The 23,179-nt window shown below is 33.9% G+C and overlaps 1 protein-coding gene across 3 annotated transcripts in view; it reads right to left on the bottom strand.

Moving 5' to 3' along the window:
- Positions 1-12,124: 12,124 nt before the first annotated feature.
- The window catches only part of Gdap2 (ganglioside induced differentiation associated protein 2), a 54,087-nt gene continuing 43,032 nt past the window's right edge, over positions 12,125-23,179 (bottom strand). For all 3 annotated transcript variants that reach the window (XM_058583590.1, XM_046458181.2, XM_046458182.2), the window contains 2 exons: positions 16,428-16,571; positions 12,125-12,585 (listed from right to left, as the gene is read on the bottom strand). In XM_058583590.1, coding sequence (XP_058439573.1) covers positions 12,538-12,585; positions 16,428-16,571 — 192 coding nt within the window. In that variant the 3' untranslated portion in view covers positions 12,125-12,537. The remainder of the gene's footprint in view (positions 12,586-16,427; positions 16,572-23,179) is intronic.

Below are 23,179 nucleotides of genomic sequence, written 5' to 3'. Positions count from 1 at the left end.
CTGGCACTACAAAACATCCTTGGCAAAATATTTCATGAAGAGGAAATGAAAAACAACAATGAAAACCAGCAGAGGGAGGTAGTACACTAAAAGAAAAACTAATCAAAGAGGAAACCAAGTCAAGTTAAATAACAAAAATAAACAAATATGGCTGGAAAAACAAGCCATGTCTCAATAGTGTAACCCTAAATGTTAATGGCTTAAACTCACCAATCAAAAGACATATGCTAGCAGATTGGACTAAAAAAAAGATCCAACAATATGCTGCCTACAGGAGACTCATTTGACAGGAAAAGACATACACAGACTGAAGGTGAAAGGTTGGGAAAAATCATACCACTCACATGGACTGCGGAAGCAAGCAGGGGTTTCCATACTTATATCAATAAAGTAGACTTCAAGTTAATCAAAAGGGATAAAGATGGACATTACTTACTGCTCAAGGGAACCATACACAAACAAGACATAACAATCATAAATATATAAGCCCCAAACAATGGTGTAGCTATGTTCACTAAACTCTTCTCAAGTTCAAGAGTGAAATTGACCACAACACAATAATCTTGGGTAACTTTAACACACCTCTCTCACCACTGGACAGATCTTCCAAACAAAAGTTGAATAAGGAAACTACAGAGCTCAATAACACAATTAATAACTCAGACTTAACTGACATATATAGACTATATCAACCAGCATCAAGCGGATACACTTTCTTCTAAGCAGCACATGGATCCTTCTCAAAGTCAGACCATATACTATGCCACAGGGCAACTCTTAGCAAATACAAAGGAGTAGAGATACTACCATGCATTTTATCAGATCATAATGGAATGAAATTGGAAATCAATGAGAAAATAAAGAATAAAAATTTCTGCATCACATGGAGACTGAATGGGTTAAATAAAACATCAAGGTGGAGATTAAAAAATTCTTAGAGGTGAATGAGAACACAGACATATTGAAATGTCTGGGACACTATGAAAGCAGTACTAAGAGGAAAATTCATTGCATGTAGTTCATTCCTTAAAAGAAGAAAAAGTCAACAAATAAATGACCTCACATTATATCTCAAAGCCCTAGAAAAAGAACAAATCAGCAGCAAAAGCAAAGAAAGGCAAGAAATAATTAAAATCAGGCTGAAATCAATGAAATGGAAACAAAAGAAACAACTGAAAAAACTGACAAAACTAAAAGTTGGTTCTTTGAATAAATAAATAAAATTGACAGACCCTTAGCCATGCTAATGAAGAGAAGGAGAGAGAGAACTCAAATTACCAGCATGCATGATGAAAAAGGCAATATCACAATAAACACTACAGAAATACAGACAATAATTAGAAATTATTTTGAAACCTTATACTCTAATAAAATAGAAGACAGTGAAGGCATCAATAAATTCCTTAAGTCATATGATCTGCCCAGATTGAGTCAGGAAGATATACACAACTTAATCAGACCAATATCCAGGGAGGAAATAGAAGAAGCCATCAAAAGATTACCAACCAAGAAAAGCACAGGACTGGATGGATACACAGCCGAGTTCTACAAGACCTTTAAAGAAGAACTAATACCAATACTCTTCAATTTATTTCAGGAAATAGAAAAAGAGGGAGCACTTCCAAACTCATTCTATAAGGCCAATATCACCCTGATTCCAAAACCAGACAAAGACACTTCAAAGAAAGAAAATTTCAGACCATATCTCTAATGAACATAGAAGCAAAAACCTCAATAAAATTCTGGCAAATCGAATACAAAAACATATCAAAGATTGTGCACCATGATCAGGTGGGATTCATCCCAGGGATGCAAGGTTGGTTTAACATATGGAAATCAATAAATGTAATTCATCACATCAATAGACTTAAAGATAAGAATTATATGATCATCTCGATAGACACAGAAAAAGCACTGGACAAAATACAGTACCCCTTTATGTTCAAAACACTAGAAAAACTAGGGATAACAGGAACATATCTCAACATTGTAAAGGCTATCTACACTAAGCCTCAGGCCAATATCATTCTAAACAGAGAAAAATTGAAGGCATTCACTCTAAAAACTGGAACAAGACAGGGATGCCCTCTATCACCACTTCTATTTAACATAATTCTTGAAATACTTTCCAGAGCAATTAGATAGACAAAAGAAATTAAAGGGATAAGTATAGGAAAAGAAGAACTTAAACTAGAACTATTTGCTGACGATATGATTCTATTCCTAGAAGACACAAAAAACTCTACCAGAAAACTTCTAGAACTAGTAAATGAATTCAGCAAAGTAGCAGGATATAAAATCAACACCCACAATTCAAAGGCATTTCTGTATATCAGTGACAAATCCTCTGTGAAGGAAATGAGGAAAACTACCCGTTCACAATATCCTGGAAAAAAAACCCCTGAAAACTACAGAACCCTAAAGAAAGAAATCAAAGAAGACCTTAGAAGATGGAAAAATCTAAATTGCTCATGGATAGGCAGAATTAATATTATCAAAATGACCATACTTCAAAAGCACTATACAGGTTTAATGCAATTCCGATTAAAATACCAATGGCATTCCTCATAGAAATAGAAAAAGCAATCATGAAATTCATCTGGAAAAATAAAAGACCCAGAATAGCTAAAGCAATTCTAAGCAGGAAGAGTGAAGCAGGTGGTATTCTATACCAGACCTTAAACTATACTACAGAGCAATAGTAACAAAAACAGCATGGTATTGGCACCAAAACAGGCAGGTAGACCAATGGTACAGAATAGAGGACACAGAGACTAACCCACAAGATTACAAATATCTTATATTAGACAAAGTTGCCAAAAACATTCACTGGAAAAAAAGATAGCATCTTCAACAAATGGTGCTGGGAAAAGTGGAAATCCATATGCAACAAAATGAAATTAAACCTCTATCTCTAACCATGCACAAAACTTAACTCAAAATGGATCAAGGACCTAGGATATAAACCAGAAACTCTGCATCTAATATAAGAAAAACTAGGCCCTAATCTTCATCATGTGAGATTAGGCCCCAACTTCCTTAATAAGACTCCTATAGCACAAGAATTAAAATCAAGAATCAATAAATGGGATGGAATTAAACTAAAAAGTTTTTTCTCAGCAAAAGAAACAATCTGTGAGGTGAACAGAGAGCCTACATCCTGGGAGAAAATTTTTACCCCTCACACATCAAATAGAGCACTAATCTCTAGGATATATAAAGAACCCAAAAAGCTAAACACCAAAAAAACAAAACAAAACAAACAAACAAACGAAAAAAACAAATAACAAATGGGCCAAGGACCTGAACAGACACTTCTCAGGAGAGGAAATATAATCAATCAACAAATATATGAAAAAATGCTCATCATCTATAGCAATCAGAGAAATGCAAATCAAAACTCTCTAAGATACCATCTCACTCCAATCAGAATGGCAGCTATTATGAAGACAAACAACAAGTGTTGTCGAGGATGTGGGGAAAAAGGTACATTCATACATTGCTGGTGGGACTGCAAATTGGTGCAGCCAATTTGGAAAGTAGTATGGAGATTCCTTGGAAATCTGGGAATGGAACCACCATTTGACCCAGCTATTCCTCTCCTCGGACTATACCCAAAGGACTTAAAACAGCATACTACAGGGACACAGCCACATCATGTTTACAGTAGCACAATTCATAATAGATAAACTGTGGAGCCAACCTAAATGTTCTTCAGTGGATAAATGAATAAAAAATGTGGCATATATACACAATGGAATTTTACTCAGCATTAAAAAGGAACAAAATCATGGCATTTGCGGGTAAAAGGATGGCATTGGAGAAGATAATGCTAAATGAAGTTAGCCAATCCCCAAAAAACAAATGCTGAATGTTTTCTGATATAAGGGGGGTGACTCATATTCAGGTAGGGAGGGAGAGCATGGGAGAATTAGATTAATTCTAGATAGGGAAGAGGGGTGGGAAGAAAAGGGAGGGGGCAGGGGATTAGCAAGGATGGTGGAATGTGAAGGGCATCATTATACAAAGTACATGTATGAAGACTTGATTTGGGTGTCAACATTCTTTATATACAAACAGAGATATTAAAAATTGTGGTATATATGTATATTATGAATTGTAATGCAAAAAAATAAAACACAAAGAACATGTGTAAAGGCCAAAAAAAAAAAAAAAAAAAGAAACCCATGATGAGTTTTATGGCTAATAATAATAATTTAGTTTCTCCTATGGAAGCAAGAGCTTCCATAATTTCATTTTAGAGCCTCTCCTGAAGTACATTTGGTGCTTGAGAGGGCACCACTTGCCTAAGGTAGCGTAGGTTTCTTTGTGGTATAAGTTCATCATATTCAGATTATCATTTAAAAATATTATTTAAAAAGTAATCACCAAGCAGATGGTTTAAGATGCCACCTTCTCCTTTGACTTTGCTGTAAGGGGATATTTTTATTTAAGGGGTGGGACAGTGAATGAACATTTGGGTAAAAATTAAAATCCCAAATGTTTAAAGGTAAATTAACATTAGCCACTGCCTCAAAACACTTTCACAGTCCTTGAACAACTCTGCGGCTAGTTCCTAAATTCTGCTCTTTCCTTGGAACCTGGCTGAGGAAGCACAAGGTATATAAAAAATAAACAACATGTTTAAAAAACAGATGTGCAAACATAGCTATAACAATGAGCTCTATAGATGCAGTCATCCTAGTCTAGTTAGTATCTATGTGATGTGGCTATTAGTCCAACCTGTCTTTGGGGCCTGTATTTCTTTATCCATAAAATAGGAGGGTTCAGTGGTTCTGTAGTTTGAGAACCAATGTCCCTTCCTTTCATAATATTTCTTCATACCTACTTAATTATAATAAGTATAATTCATGGATAGCATAACTCATCTACACATCGATTAAAAACATATATAATAATTTATAATAGGCATTTCAAAATATAAAGGCCAATGTTTTGAATTAGAAGATATAATGAAATTGTCAAAAGCTTTTTATATCTATTAATAAAGAATTATTTGGAATTTAAAGAGGCAAAAGATCAAAAATATTCCATCCAAGTAGTAAAGGAAAAGTTATAAAAAATAATACAGTCTCATTTGTATTCAATAAATGAAAGAGGAAAATAACTTTAACTGAAGAAGGATTCCCAACTCAATTTGAATAACAGACTGATGAAATGAAGAAAGCCAAGAACTGAGCCTTATCTATAAAAATGATGCCAGTCAGTGAGGCTGTGATAGAAAATCCATCTTCTCTCTTGATAAACCACACATATGGAAAAGCATGAATTCACTGAATTTAAAGACCTGGCAGAGAAGGAAAAGAGGCTGGGTAGAAAAAGAAATTAATTACCTGCACAGCAATATTATTATGATGTCACTACTTAAGATATAGGGAAATAAAACAGGAAATATTTTAAAGCTTCCTGAATTAACAAAATTCAATGATAGCATTATATTTCATGTGCCTCCACTACTTTAACAATTTGTGCAAATATGTTTTTAGTAAGTAGGGGAAGAATCTGAATTTGACACGTCATCTTTGTTAATAAATAATTTAACTTCTGTTACAACTCTCTCCTGGTATTTTCTACCATCACCAAATACCAGAAAAAAGCAAAAAAAAAAAAAAAAAGAAAAAAAAGAAAAAAATATCAACCTAGCCTGCAGGTAAGTAGGTTTGTTCAATTTTCAGAAATCCAGAATTTATTTTAGAAAATTAGAAAGAAAGATAGAATACTACTAGAATACTACCAGAAACTACTTTAAAGGACAGATAGAACAATTTTTTAGATGCTTCAGAGATGAAAATTAAGAAGCATGTATACTTAGAAGCATGCATTCATAGAATTGGCATGGGATATCAGAATAGTACTTGTGGGAGAAATTCCATGAAAAAGCTATTTTACAAGTCAGGGAGAATATCATGTTATCTCATAAAATAATTTCATGTAACCATAAAAGTACAAGAGCACAATAATGCACAATTTGAACCTAATGGTCATAATAGCAATAGTGTACCATGGCCTAGCGTGATAGTCTTTAAATGAAATTTATTTTTTGTTATTATAGGTATTAGCACATCACACGATCATTAAAAGGAAGGAACCATTTCCTCTCTACAGAAACACTGATTTTATATAAATATTTTTAAGAAAATAATTTAAGATAAAAACTTTTAAAATAAGCAACTCACATTGATATTCTATATTTATGAAAGCATGAGATTTGGTATCAGATTTGGATTTGAATATTGATGCTACAACTCAATAGTTAAGAAATACACACACATATTCACATACATATATATGTATATATATGTATATGTGTGTGTATATATATATATATATATATATACATACATACATACATATGTGGGGGGGAGAGAAGGGTAGAGAGAACGCTTAACAAAATTTGAGGCAAACAGCAAATCCTCAATGTTAAGCTAATATTATTTCTAATCCAAGAAGTGGTAACTGCCATTTATAAACAGTATGCTTAAGGGCCATTATTGCATTTATTTCTCCTAATCACTGAGTAAGTATTACCACCCCTGTTTAATACATGAAAATGCTGAGGTTCAGAGACGTTGAGAAACATGCTAAAATTCTGAACTTGGGCATGTGAGAAATCAAAGCACCAAAGCTACTAACCACTAAATTATTGCTTCTTAAAGTGAAAGCTATTAAAAATCCTTGTGGAGTGTGTTTGTGTGCATGTTGGGGGTGGAGTACCCATGATTTGACTATGAGAATTATATATTTTTCATGTTGATGAAACACTTAAAATAATCAATATTCATCTCCTGAATTATCTGGATAATTGTCTTAAAACCAAATATTGCTAAAATATTTCAGTGCCTAGGCTTGCATTTGTATTTACTTCCACATTAAAGAAAGCGCAGTTCTGCGTTAGTTGTGGAAGCATATGGAGAACATTGCCTGACATAATAGGGAAATGATGCACTCCTTCTAGAAGAAGACCAAATAACATTACTATGTGCTGAACACATGTAGTTTTAAAGAGAGAAAAGGGAGAGAACCAAGTTACTCACAACACATGGCAGGACATGCATGCTCAAGTGAACCGGTACTGTAGTATTCAGTGCTATAACCATTTTAGGAGTGATGTGGCAAAACAAAACCATCCATCACATTTAATGAACACTCTTAAATTTGACTAGTTTTTATAGTTTTGCCTATTTCTAATTTGCAAACTTGTTTTGGTTTTATACTTGTGCATTTATGCCTAGTTTATACCTACCTATGTTAATACACATAATTAAGATAATAGATATAACAAATGGAAACTGAGGAGTTAAGAGATTTTCCCTTTTATTAAAAGGGGATTACATTATACAAGTTTGAGAAACACTGCTCTATGCTGCATTTCTTGTACATGTAGTCTTCAGCAGGTCACTTTAACTTCCATTACTACCTCACTCTCAGGACTTGCAGGAGTACTCAAAGAAATGAGTGTGAAAGTGCCTGGCCTACAGAAGGTATTAAAATGATAGTTCTGTCTCCTTTCTCTGAAATGGGGAAAATAATATGGAAGTTAAAGGCTTTTACTCTAAGTGTGGACTGGGGAGTATCAATTTTACCTGAGAGCTTATTAGAAACAGAGAATCTGCAATTTAACAATCCCCCTAAGCTGACTTAATATCTGCACATTGAAGTTTTAAGGAGCACTAGTGTAGATTTCTATGGAGAATGTTGACAATAAAATTCAGTGTGTTCTGTACAACTCTTTAGGTTAACTTTGGTGATTAGAGAAAGGTCTAGTGTAAATAGCCCAAACAGAATGTCCTTCCTTGGTTTCAGAATAAATAGTATTTTCACTATTGGCTCTTTTTTTTTTTAATCTTTTTATTTTTTAGTTTTCGGCGGGCACAACATCTTCGTTTGTATGTGGTGCTGAGGATCGAACACAGGCCGCACGCATGCCAGGTGAGCGCGCTACAGCTTGAGCCACATCCCCAGCCCCACTATTGGCTCTTTATAGGCTTTATTTGCATACAGTGGAGCTCTCTTTGAAAGGGATCTAATTTCAAATCTATTTAGACAAAATTTCTTTTTAAATATAAAGTATTCATAAAAGCTTTCTGGATTTTGAATAAACAAATTTTAGGATCCTGACAATTAGGACATATTTAGGTTTCCTTTAACCAACAGCAATTCAAATAATTGATATATGTTAAGCTCTTAAATGTTTTAGCACATATGATATCTGGTCTAACAGAGTCGTGGCTCAGCTTATAACTACGTGCTTACATTAACAAAATATATTATAAAAAGTGTGATTGTGTATACAAAATATTAGCTTTACTGTTTGACAAAATATTATATTCAGCAGTTATGATTTTGTTAGTGAAATTCACCTAAAGAATACTATGATTTTGTTCCTGAATCCAGTGGCCCTATACATTTAAAACAAGTTGGACTTAAAAGATTCAAAGATGCTAGTCTTGCTAATGTAGAAAATACTTTTCATGAGAGCCACTAATGTCTAAACTAATCTTGATAATGTTTAGGAGTTAGTTTGGTAAGAATCAAAGCTTGAACTGTTTTATTTATTGCTCTATATCTTCACATATTGACTACAGATGTCATATTCAAAGACTGTAAAGCAAAGCAGCTCATGTATATGTATGTGTGTGCATATGTAAATATCTATGTTCAGGCCTACTAAGTGATCTTTATCATCTCTGGGTTTATAATATGATCCAGACTCTAGGTGTGTTGTGGCTTGAATATTTGTGCCCTGCCCCATTGTCCCATTCATCTGTTGAAGCTCTAATTCCCAGTGATGGATCTGGAAGTAGGGCCTTTGGTATGTCATGGGGCAAAGCCCTCATAAATGGAATTAGTATCTTTAAAAGAAGAGATAGGCAAGTGATGATCTCTTTCTCTGCCACATAAAGGTACAGGAAGGAGACTATCTGCAAACCAGGAAGAGGGCCCTCTTTGGGAGCTAAATTGAATGGTACTCTGACCCTAAGATTTCCTAACCTCCAAGTACATGTCTGTTGTTTAAGCCACCCAGTTTATGGTATTCACCCAAAGTGACAAAGACAAAGTAGGATCTCTTTTCTCCTGAAGGAGATCTCAGGTAATCACAAACCAAGAGTTAGTCATAAGCTATGAGGCTGCATTAGTGTGTGCAACTAAAACACTCTATTACCTATTGGTTATGATGATGACAAATTAAGAGAATTCCAATAGGAAGCTTACCTGACCCACTTCAATTTTAGAGGCATTTAGAGGTTATCTTATAGTGCTTTACGTCTTTAATATAATTAATCCACTGTTCCTAGAACTATATTCTTCTTCTGTACCCTGTATTTCAAATTGTAATTTCTATTCATATATTAAGCAATTTCTATTCTGCAAACATATAAACACAGACAATGTATTAGGGGAACACTATGTGATTTTTACCTCATGCTGAATACTACATTTTATTACTCTTCTATTAACTGTCGAAAGGTAAAGACTAAACTGTTACCTATAGTTCAAATTCATTAAACAATATCTAAGCAAATGAAAAAACAAACAGGAAGAAACAGTTTATGTTTTTATACTAGAGTGATTAAATATATATATATATATGTGTATATATATATATATATATATATATATATATATCTTATTCTTTTAAGACTTCTGAAATTTGATTTAAAAAATCTATATGCAGAAGGGGGGGAATAACTCAGTGGTAAAGCACACAGCACTTGTCTGTCATGCTTGAAGCTCTGGGTTTGATCCCCAGCACCATTAAAAAAAAAAAAAAAGAATCTATATCCACTTTTTCCACCAAAAATACTCTATAAATACCTGTTGATTACTCTCAAAACACTATGGATTCCTTTGAAAAAGGAAATGTAATAAAGTATCAATAAAATAAGTTATATATTAAAGGAAAGAAAGTCTTTAAAATCAGAATCACTTGCCCATAAGAGTCTGATAAGGACTATGCTCAAGAGATCATTTTCAGAATCATTTTCAGATCCAGAAACTTGGATGTGGGTGAATTAAGAACTCAAATATATACTGATGCAAGAAATACACTTGTTTCAAAAATTGTATTATGCCTTATAATTAATAAATTAGTATTTTGTAAGTTGTGTCTTCAGCAATTCAACTAGCTTTTGGCATGACCAAAGCATAATTGAACTAAGCTTTTGGTGGTAGTTTGGATTAACCTCAGATGCTAGTGGTCATCTCCACTCAGTCACCCCTTTTTCCTCGAAGATGTCCTTGAAAATGACATGTGTAGTCCAGGCTATCCAACTTTTTGACAAAAGCATACACACACACACAAAATGTTAATCATTTCAGTATCAAGGTCACTGTGTTTACCCTATAGGAAACAATTTCATTATATATGTGTTATAACACTTTCGACAACTATAAAAGAATGAACTTGGTCCCATGAGACCATAATTCCACTGAGAAGAGGTGGCCCTTATGTTTCTTTAGTCATAATCATTAAATTATGAAATACTGTTGATACATGTAGTCCCTTTATAGCTTAATATATCAACTACACTACAATCTCAGCAGAGAATCTTGCGTTGCTAAACACTAATACACTGGTATAAATAAAGCAAAGGAAAGTTCTTTCAGAATTACTGCCTACAACAAATTGTATATATAAATTTGCTTCCTTTCAAATGGCAAATTAGCTGCAATCTGTACTATTTATAGCAACAATCATCTAGGCCAGTTGAGGTAGGTAAGTACAGTTTTAAGAAAGAAAAGTTGGCATTTTTTATAGCTGCTTCCAGTGAAAAGGATACTTCAGATATATCCAATAGTTGACTATGGAATATAAAGTAAGAATTCCAGATTTTAAGGCTCAAGGGGTTAAAAGAATACTGTTGGAGAGGAAGTTTAACATCAGAATTCTGACTGCCTTTTTGGAGCTAATGACCTAGGGAACATTCTAGGAAGTCCTTAACATAAAGTATATATGAGGAACAAGTAGATTTGATGTCTGACACAAAGCAAATGTGTCCAGTACATGCAAAAGATTGTTTATCCAAGAAATGTGAAGCCCCTTGTTGTTTACATGGGAAAACACAGGATTGGAATAACACAAATATAGGGGATTTTCATATCATAATGAAGTGTGTTTCTGTTATCTCCACTGAAGTAAGTTTGGGCACAGGGGAATGGAATGTTTAGAAGCACTGATTCTGAACACATTGGAACAGATGGGTTCTACTTTGTCTTCTCTGAACTGCAAATATACATACAAATGGGGCGAGGGAGATGAGGTGGGTGGGTGTAGGAATCAAAAGGAGTATGAAGACACCCAGATGGAAATGAAAATGGTTTGACCTTAATTCAAGAAGAAATCCTTACAATGGCTAACAGATGCCTCCAAATAAAGTGCAGCACTGGGGAAGGAGAAGGCCAGAGGAAATTCTGGAAAAAGCAGGAAGGTGCTCATCAGGGCTGCACTAACTGTTCTTGCCCCCCATGAAAAAAATATCATTCCAAAGGTGATGAAGACAAGAGTGCCTTGTAACATTCACTCAAGTATATTTATTCCCATTTAAAAACTAGCTGAAGGCACCCCATCACACAAACTCCCTCAGACATTTTTCATCCAAAGTCTCCAAGTTCTTTCTAAATACTACCTTTTTCATACCTAGGTGAGGGAGGTAGCATATCCTTTTACTAATAAGTTAAGGCACAAATAAAGTGCAACTCAAGAGACACTGAGCCAAACAAAATCCTTCATAACTCTGGAAGACAGCACGCTCCTGAGGGATGAGTGATGAAGTCTTGGGATATGCTCGTAAGACTGCTAGCAGGTGCACTCTTATTGAATAAGATCAAATAATCCTCGATTGTCAGAAGAAGACTGAAGATATAGTCTTCTTGTTTCTCTACACTGTTAAAACAGTGGCAATCTTACTAAATTGTATGATCTTAAATCCTAGTCTCAACTTATGTAGTCAATTTGCAAGTCCTACATTTTGCTACTGATGTTTATGTTTTTCATTAGACATATTTCTACATTTTTGGTCCCAGATAATTTTCTTACAACTAGGTTATCTGTATAAAATATAATGGTATTATCAGCAGGATCTAAAGCAGACAATGCATCCAGTCAGCATACATTGGTTATATATATTTCAAGAAATATTTAAATACACAAAGGAAGCGTGCAATGTTTGAGAGAAGACATGAACATTGTTGGTGGCTTATGCAATGGAGAATCCAGTGTCCTTCAGGAAACTGAAGATACTCAAAGGTTGCTCCCCAATTCCTATTATCAACACTCTAAAAATGAACACTTCCATTTGATACAAATATACAAATTTAAAATGTGTGCAGTTCAGAATGGCCTACCATTTTTAGATTGCTTATGTGCCAGAAAATATAGTCAATAAAAAAATACCAGAGAGGTGGGGACAAAAGGCTCTCTGGATCTGTACAGCAAAAATGAACATCACTTTAATAGGTAGTGATTTGTGGAAGAAGTGGCATCCTTGGAATCAAGAAGCACTAGAAGATGGCAGGTCACAAATCTGGTGATGGGGGGTAAGATGTGTAGTAAGGCCCATTTTCCTGTGAAAAGAAAAACAGACAAGAACAATAAGTAACAAGACCAATTTCAAATGTGAAAGAAAGGAATGTATAGTCAACAAGGTAGGGTGTGTAAAATGTCTAGTACATGTCTGGCACTGAGAAGCTCTCAGCTGTTAGAGTAGTTTCAGGGCAGTGAGTCAGAGTTCATGTAAAATAAATAGAAGCAATAAAATGATAATATGCTTTGACAATGCCACTTATTGAATATTCCATATGCGAGACATGGTTTTTCACTATCATTTTAAATCCCCATATAATTCCATGCAGTAGGCAACATCCTCATTTCACACAAGAGGAAAATGATCACACATATCACATAATTCACCTAGTCACCTGCCAGTATCCAGCAAAGCCTGGATCTAAACCCAAATCTACTTGAATATAACATGCAGATTCTTTTCTGTTAGAATGTGTTGTCTCACTGTGTCCCAAATCTTAATATAGTTATGAAACAATAACAAAATTATCTCTGAGGAATGTAATAACTATAACTCTGGGCAGAAGTGAGTCTTCTTCACGACATACCCAAGTGGCAGAGCTTATAACAATTATAGTTCTAAAGGAATTTATTTCCAGCTCAAAATGGAGAATTAAATGCCATAACTTTAATGTCAAATGTAGAAAGCAACAAATCAGAGTAAGGAGAAAATGTCTGGCCCATACTTTGGCTGATTTTATCTTAATAAAAGCCAAGACAAGTTAATTTTATGGTAGGAGGATCCTAGATGAGATTTAATGAGACTTAAGTTTTCTCATTTTTAAGAAAGTTTCTTATTTTTAAGAAAAGTATTTCTTTGACAATGAACTTATTTTCAATAAAACATAAACAAAATGTTTGGCATTAATGTATAACAATAATTAGAAATGAACAATGAGAAGTAAAATGAAAATAGATTGCTTCATAGTATATTTACGTTATAATTATGGAATAGGAGTTGACACTGGTGCTATAACCAGGAAAACAAGTAAGGAAACTTATTTCTGATTATAAATATGCCAAGATATTAAAAAAATGGTTTAGACAGAAACACCCTAGGACTAGCTACATATCTAGAAACTTGAAATAAAACCTTTTTCATTTTAGCACTTCCTATCAGGATCTGTCAGTAGCCAATCCTGATTCTTCAATATACATGGAAGCTATGACAAAGAAACACTCCCTGAAGAGAGAAATCTTTTCTGAAGTTCATCTGAAAAGAAATAGTTTACTGATTGACTTTAAAAGTTCTCCATCCTATTATACCCCCATACTTCCTTAGGTTTCTCATATCCATGTTGAACTGCCGTAATTAAGAAGGTCAACTTTATATGTAAGGCCACAAATTAGGACTCACATTAATCTCACAAGGGACTGTGAAACAATCAAATATTTTTTCTATTTCTGGAAATAATCATAGAAATTTTTAAAAAATTGTTGCCAGGTAAGATTGTATACTCTCTGACTATATTTATAAAATTACTGACTAGCCCCTTTTCTGAAGTGGCTTCAGTATAATTTTTACCTAGATAAAAATTATCTTTTAAATACCTTGAAAGGTCTCTTTCAATCCTATAGAATTTATGTCACTCTTCAAAGTCATAAAAATCCCAGACAGGGGATTTTTCTAAACCTACATCCACCATGACTTCACTGCTTCACCCAATAATAAACCTACTAAGTGCAAGGCACAATTGAACATGGTAATAAAATAAATTGACTCCATACTTGTTTCTTTTCTTCAGTCCTATTTTTAATTCTTCCCATGCACTAAAGGAACACGTTTCCTTACAAGTCAACATCCAACCCCCTTCTGGTATCTCATCTCTATGTCCCACAGGGCACATCAAACCTAATGTGTTATAGAGTAACATACTGCCTGTCCCTTCCACCCAGTCTCCCAGTGCTTTTCCTTCATATTGATTCTCTGGGGTAATGGCAGCACCACACATCAAGTCTCCTAAAGCATTTACTTTCTGCTTCATCTGTAGTGACTACTTACTTACCAAATCCTGCAGATTTTATTTCCTAGTGTCTATTTCTAAATATTTCTAAAATATTTGAATCTCCTCTGACTATATTTATAAAATTACTGACTAATTCCTCTTCTGAAGTGGCTTCAGTATCAAGTGCATCTTACCACAGTCACTATCACTGCCTTTACTCTAGTTTTATTTTTCCTCTGGCTTCACTAATAGACTCAAATCTCGTTGCCTATCTCCCTCTCGATTCATTCTCTCTACTGTTTCTGTACTTATCTTTCTAAACAGGAATGCAACAGCAGTTTTTCTTTGCAGAACACTCTCCACTGACTAAGCCAAGACCTGCAACATAATGTGTAAAGTTCCAGGATCTAGTGATCTGCCTGCCCTTTCCTCATCATCTCCTGATGCCCTGTTTGGCTTCTTCCCCATTTTATGCATCTCTCTGGCTTCAATATACATATGACCTAATAAGTCAATTAATAGTTTGGAGGTTATTATATTTAATTTTAATTAATTATATTATATCTGTATTACATATACCAAAAAATAACAAGAAAGCTCAACAAGCATCCAAAACAAACCAGAAAAACACCAAATCTGAGTGTGGTGGAGTTTTAACTAATATTTAATAAAAGCTTACTTTACAGACCCTTAAGAATAAAGAAAATGCTTAGGCCTTAAATAAACAGTCCTTAAGGTTTTCTAACCAATTACTCAACTTATATATTTTTACCCCAGAAAATAAATTATAAATACAGACACTAGCTTTGAATTGTCATTCCAACTTGTTGGTATTAAAATGTTCCTTGGTGCCTTCATATTTATTGTGATTAAGAACACTGAGTGCAGTTCAAAGCATAACAATAAGGCCACTTTTTACTCCAACAATCCGCAGTAAATAAAAAGTGATAGTTTTTTTTTTCCTACCATATATTCAACAATCTTTGTATTTATGATCCAGCTGTTCCAATTACAAATCCTCTCTTTGCAACAGCCAAACATGAAATTTTATTAACTATTAGAACATATTAAACACTCTGCTCTTCACATAAGGGGAACAGAAATCACAGCTGAAGTTAGAGAAATGTTGGATAGAAAATGTGTTACAGGATTTTTATATGACTATATGCATGTTACACAATAATTAGGGGAGAATAATTCATTTCAAACTTAATATAACTATCAAATACATTCTTTGGTTCATGTATAAAGACATGTAATCAGCAATAGTTAAACGATGAGCTTGCTGAGCTTCTGGCCAAGCATGTAACTTTTTTTTTTTTTTAATTACTGAGGTGATCTTGTGAATTAATACAATGGAATAGAATTTTGGTGAAATTCAAGAGTAGTCCTTTAGTGGTTGAGTAACAGATCTATAAATGTACCTATAAATAATGGCAATATAATTGGTTGATGGTCTTAAAAACATTACACCAAGTGTAGGAAAATAAAAGTTTTAGCAAGGGTAAAGACTATTAAGATAGGCTGATTATATTATTGCTGAAAGTGGACAAAACTAATTCTGACTGGTTATATAGCTGAAAAGTCATTCAATCTAAAGAAAATTAGGCAGAGGTACTTGTCTCAAATGTGGTAGAAAACTGACAAAAGTACCAAGGGGTGCTTCAAACTCAGAGCAGAAAAATCTCACATTGAAATGTTTATCTGGAAAAAAACCCTCTTAGGACAAAGACTTTTCCTCAAATTATTGTAGGAAAAGAATATTAGTAATATTATCAAGCTTATTAAAACACACTATGCTACATCAGTATCTTCTAATGGTAGAATGTTGTGATCACAGAAGCAGCTGTATAGATATTTACTATACTACACAAAGAGTGAGATTGAGAGGTACTTACCCTGGCATCATATTCAAGGACAAAGGGAGGAAAGTCAATTTGTTCCGGTGATATGGCAGAAAATAGCTGGTGTAGGCTGTCCACATGGTGGATTTTATCCTTCAGTCCTGAGACAGAAAAGGTGGTGAAAAACCATGTTGATACCTGATTAACAGAAGAGAAAAATATTTTAAGCTAATAGCCATAAAACCCATAAAACATGATTTTGAAAATTTATACTAGATAAAAACTATATTTCAAAATCTTCTAGTAACTGGCATTTTCCAAAGTGCAGTTTGTAATTCATCAGTGTGATATGCAATCACTTTAAAAGATTATGAACAACACTAGAAACAGAAGAAAGTAGAATAACAATTACTATGGACTGAAGTAAGGATAAGTTTTATTTCCATAATTTTTTGTTTCATTATATGTATATACACTCCTGTGTGTGTAGTATGCTTCTTCTGTGGGTGGCTGTGAAATCCACTGCATTATTTGCAATCACTGGTGCTCTGGTACTCTGAAAATGGTTAATATCTCCAAATCTCAAAAACCCCTTTTATATCTCCAAATGAGACTGAAAAGGAAACTTTTGCCAATATTTTAGGACAAATATATTTTTGGTTGACACTTGACATGTGGTCTCTTTCTTGAAGTAAATTAAAGTGAATCACCTAGAGAAGCAGAGCCACTTTGTTCATTTCACTGTACAATATATAAGTCTACATATGCTCCCCAAAAAGGAAAAATAAAGCGGGGTGTGGGGGGAGACTTCTCCTAGCAAGGATTGACTTAAGGTACATGATAGCTAGAACTTAACACCTACTCTTGGTTACCTATTTAAATCAGCAATCATAAATTAGCTCACATTTACTAACAGTACTATGAGGTAGGTGATATAGTTGCTACCCCCATTTTATTAAGAAGTTGGTAACATGCATATGAACTTTCAGGGTACTGGAAAAACATACCGTGAATAGGTAGAAACTGGGTACATTATAAATACATGTCACTTTGGGTGCTTACCACGGATGCCAATCATTTGGTTCATTTCTTTTTGGCACTCTATATATTCTTCAGTGGTTGTTCCCAAAGCTTTTACATATCTTAGGCCCCTGACATGACATATGTCTTCATACTTACTTGTAAGAAGAGGCATAGAATAACAGAGAAAACACTAAACCTAGTTATTGCTATCAGAATCCTATTCGAACTTCCGAATCAGTACAAATCTCATCCTACCATTATTTCTCCCTTACCAATCCAAAGGGATTTTCCCTCGGCTATAATCATTTCTATAATCTCCCTGGTACCTAGCAGACGATCCTAGAAGGATAGTTTTATGAGGTACAGAAAGAGCCATGAGTTCACAAGTATTTGTTAAAGAATGAATGAAGATAAGGTCTATTTTATAGTGGTGTCTATGGCCTGGGTCACTTTTCTACATTAGATATACCATCAATGATTGATAAAGGGCTTCAAATACTAGCAGTATCCTCTGTACTCTCTCCCCTCCCATTTTACCAAGTTTATTTGAAGGGAGGCAATGGGCAGGTGCTAAGGGAAGTATTTGGCTTCACCAGAACAGTGAGTTTAACAAGTCACTGAATAACATGACAAAATCAGTTTGTTTTAACACATCTATTATATACTTTATTGCTATAATTTTTTTTCCAGATTAGATGATTTGAAAATTCCAGATTAGGAGCTCCATAATTCATCACAGAAGACACTATTGCGAGTTTTGAGATTCTAGAAAGAGCAAGAAAATCAAAGATCATAGGGGTAGAACAGGGAAGAAACCTCAAGGATGTGTTAGGAGGTACTGTTGTGCAAGGAGATAAACATCCACAGGTGTGTCCTAAGAACTGACCTGGGGTTGTATGTGACAGGATAACTCACATGTCTTTTCCTTTAAAGAGAGCTAAGATTCTAATAGAGCAGCTAGATCATTAATAACTAACAATCTAATCTTAACTACCTAAGGCAAAGCTTGCTACATGTGATGAATGGTCCAAAGGAAACATGTGAATACCTACTATATGCAAATACCTCTGCTACTTGGAAAAGATCTAAAATATGGAGCTAAGAAGCTATGCAGGGAATTTCTGTGTCATGATTTCTTACCTTGGGATATTTTTACATGCTTTTCATTTAGCCCTTGATACTTTTTCCTTCAATTCTATGCCTGGCTAATTGTCCTTGAGAATTCATAACAAAATTTGTCTCCATGAGGAAGCTTTCTTTGACCACCCTCTATCCAAAGCTGGCAAGGAATCTTCATTCTAAGTGTCCTGACAAAGCTGTTTTTACTCATATTACTGTGCATTGTATTAGCTAATCTCTAAATAGACTGTAAGCTTCCCAATATGGGGACTGCCTTATTCAATGTCATATTCCTATATACTCGTAAGAACTAATACACAACATCAAAGGAATTTAGTGTTTTTTGAATCAAAGAATAGATTTATAGGAGTCTCTGGCCTTACTATTTAGGAATGCTATAATATTCCTTCATTTTACAACAAGAGTAAATTACACTTTAGTCTGGGCTTAGTTTCTCCATCTATAAAATGAAGAAGTTCCACATAGTGATTTTTAAGGTCTCCCTCAAGTAATACAATTCTTTAAGAGGACTCTTACATATTTAAAAAACAACAACAACACTATACTGATATGGTGGTGTGGTGGTGGTGGAAGAGAGAGAGAGATTGGGTTGGGGAAGAACAGACACTGCTCTTAGGAATACAGTTTTTGAAAGAGGAACAATTCTCCCTGACATTTTCTCCCATTACATCTTTTACATACTCCAGGTATTGGTAGGAGAAAATTTCTCAAAAATATAAGTGGAAAGTCAGTTAAAAGTTTTCAGGGAGACCCAATAGCATTGTCTTTACCTTTTTTTTTAGTTTTTGAGTTTTATATAGCTTAACTTTAAATTTTCAGTATGTTTATAATGTAAACTAACAGACATTAATTTAAGTAAACTTTCACTACTTAGTATCTACTACTTTAAAAGTCAAGAAAATTTAAAATTCGGGAAAGGATTATTGATATATTTTGTGAGTTCTATGGATTCTTTCACTCAACTATTCAAAAATGCAAAACCAAAAATGCAGGATCACAAAACAATCAATATAAGCTATGAAAAGACAGTACACATGTGTGTCCTCAGATAATCTGCTAAGGCCAGAATCAATGGTGGGTTTAAATTCTATTAGTAAACTACAAAGAAGAAAAAGGGGAGTGATTTATACAAGCTGTCAATTTAATACCTCTTAGGGTGGAGTGGCCTAGAAAAGATCTGAACTATATGGAAATCATAATAGTGTGATTTGATGGTTTTATTATCTATTAATTTCATTTCCTAATTGCAAACACTCCATTTGTAGCTTTGAGTTACTATAAAATAATGGTGGGTCTTATTACACATGGGTCTTATTCTCTCATTTTCTCCATTTCCCAAAATTATTTATCTATCCCTATATCCATCTATCAATTCATCTTATTTTTCTGCTATATTTCCAAGTACAAACTGCAGATATCAGCAAACTTTCCCCAAATACAGTACTTATGTCTTTAATTACAGTTTAATATTGTTAAGTTTCTTTGCTATAAATTTTCAGTCAATGAAATGAAAAGTGTACTTTTGCTGTCAAGCAGATATACAAGACTCTATAAACAAAACTACTATTAAGGTCAAAAACATTGTCCTCACCCCAGAAAGTTCCATCATGGCCCTTTTCTTCATTCTCCATACCCTAGAAGTAAACCCATGATTTTTTTTTCTATCACAGATTAGTTTTGTCTGCTTTAGAACCTCAAAGCATGAATGGAATCACACAGCTTGACTGTTACGTAACATTTCTTTAAGTTTATATAAGATATAAGATTCATCCATACTGTGGTGTGTTATCAGTAGTAAATGTTTTTTTATTGCTAAGTAATTTTCCATTACAAGAATATACCAGAGTTTAATTATTCATGATCCTATTGACAAACACTAAAGTTGTTTCTAGACTTTGGGTATTATAAAAAAGCTGCTATAAACACTGCTGTAGAAGTTTTTTGTGGGTATAGGTTTGCACTTCACCTGGGCATGTACCTAGCACTGAAATTGCCAGGGGATAGACAGGGTATATGATTTGTTCATAAGAAACTGCCATAGTTTTCTGCGCAGTGGTTGCACAAATTTCTCACTTCCACTTGTGATACATGGAATTCCAGCTGCTCCAAGACACTGGCAATGTTTGGTATTGTCAACCCCTAATTTTAGCCATTCTGGTGGCAGTGTAGTGGCATTTTATTGTAGTTTTACTGAGATACCACTGCAATGTACAATTTAAGTTTTGACAAACACATACAAACCCCCACTCCCATGAAACCATTATTATGACTAATAAAATGAACATATCCATCATTCCCAAATATATGGAACCATACAGTATGTACTCCATTTTGGTCTGGCTTCTTTTACTAACACATTTCTGAGATTCATCTATGTTGTTGTACATATCAAGTTTGTGGTTTTTATTGCTGAGTACTATTCTAGTGTATAGATATACCAGACTTTGGTTATAAATTCTCCCAGTGAAGGGTATTTGAGTTGTTATAGTTTTCACTATCACAAATGAAGATGTTGTTAAGTATTTGTGTATAGTCAGTTCTTATATGAATGTTTTCACTTGGCTTGGGTAAATGCCTAGAAGTGGGATGGCTGTATCACATAGTAGACGATGTTTTAGTTCTTTAAACAGACTTCCAAGTTGTTTGCCAAAGTACCTATAGCATTTTAAATTTTGATCAGCATTGTGAGAGTGTAATAATAGGAGTGTAATGATACCTCAATGGAGTTTAATTTGTATTTCTTAATGACTAATTAGGTTGAACATGTGCTTATGTGCCTATATGAATATCATATTTGGTAAAGTATTTATACAATCTTTGCCTATTTCTAAACTGAGTTTTTTCCTAATTATTTTTTTTAAGTTTCATTTTTTTCCATATTTTTATTGGGGCAATATAGTTGTAAATAATGGTGGGATTTGCTGTTATATATTCATACAAGCACGCAATATAACAATACAATTTGGCCAATCATTCCCCAGTATTTCCCCTTTATCTCCCCTTCTCTCTTTCCTCTATTCTACTGTGATCTTCCTTTGATTTTCATGAACCACTCCCTACCTTTTTTTTTCTTCTCTAGCTTCCACAAATGAGAGAGAACATATGACCCTTGACCTTCCAAGCTCTCACTTAACATAATATTTTCAAGTTCTACCCATTTTCCTGCAAATTACCAGTTAATCTGTTGATAGACACCTAGCCTGATTCCATAGTTTGACTATTCTCATTTTTCTTTATGGCTGAATAAAACTTAATATATATACCACACTTTTGTGTGTATATATACATACATACATATATATATGTGTATATATATATATACCACACTTTACCAGTTAATCTGTTGATAGACACCTAGCCTGATTCCATAGTTTGACTATTGTAAATTATGCTGTTTTAAACATGGGTATGCATGTATTACTCTAGTATAATGGCTTTAATTCTTTAGGATAAATACCAAGGAGTAATACAGTTGGGTCGTATAGTGGTCCCATTCCTAGATTTTTGAGGAACCTCCATATTGATTTCCATAGTGTTTGCACCAATTTACAGCCTTACCAACAATGTATGTGTTCCTTTTTCTCCACATTGTCTTCCTAATTACTGGTTGTGAGACTTCTTTATGTCTTAGATACAATCCTTATCAGGTATATGGTGTACGCTGATTTTTCTCTTAGGCTGCAACTTGTCTTTTTATTCTCCGAACAGTGTCTATTAGAGGGCGAACACCCGGTTCTTTTTTTTTTTTTTTTTAATGGATTATGTTTTTGGTATTATATTTAAGAAATATTTGCCTAACTCAAGGTCACAAAGATTTTCCTTCTATAATTTCTTCTGCAATTTAAAGTTTAAAATTTTACAGTTAGGTCTTTCTTTATTCTGTTCCATTGATTTGTCTATTTTTGTGCCATTGTATCACCATCTCATGTACTGTAGCTACAGAATAAGCTTTCAAAGCAGGTAGTGTTAGTTCTCTAACTTTGTGTTTCTTTTCCAAATGGTTGACTACCTTAAATTCCTAGCATTGTCCCATGAATGTCAGAGTTAATTGGTCAATTTCTACCAATATACTTACTTAAATTTTGGTTGGGATTGGAACTAGATTTACATATTTATCAAGAAATAATAATATTAAGTTTTCCAATTCACAAATACAGTACAGGTTTTCATTTATTTAGGTCTGCAGTTTCTCCATTGGTGTTCTACAGCATATAAAACTATACAGAATGTAAGTCTTTTACATTGTCAAATTTATCTCTATGTACTTACTTAATATTTTATCCTCATATAAATGATATGTTTTTTAAATTTCAACTTGATCATCAGTTGCTAATATATACATTTTATTTGTGTGCTGAGGATTGAACCTAGGGGCACTTAACCACTGAGAAAAATCCCCAATCCTTTTTTATTTTGAGACAGTGACTCACTAAGATGCTTAGGGACTTAAAAAATTGCTACTTTGAACATTACTTAGCATATCATGTTCCCTCATGTGATACCTACATGAAGGCCTAGATGAAGGCACCTAATGAGCAGTTCAATGCACAGATCTAGAGCCTAGAAATGATGATAACAGCTAACTTTATTGAGGGAACATGATATGCTAAGTAATGTTCAAAGCATTTTACATGTAATAACTC

This window comes from Marmota monax, unplaced genomic scaffold (genome assembly GCF_021218885.2).
Source record: "Marmota monax isolate L192 unplaced genomic scaffold, Marmota_monax_Labrador192_F-V1.1 WCK01_AAM20220418_F8-fsc00087, whole genome shotgun sequence".
Classification (NCBI taxonomy): domain Eukaryota; kingdom Metazoa; phylum Chordata; class Mammalia; order Rodentia; family Sciuridae; genus Marmota; species Marmota monax.
This window is presented reverse-complemented; position numbering and strand designations above follow the sequence as displayed.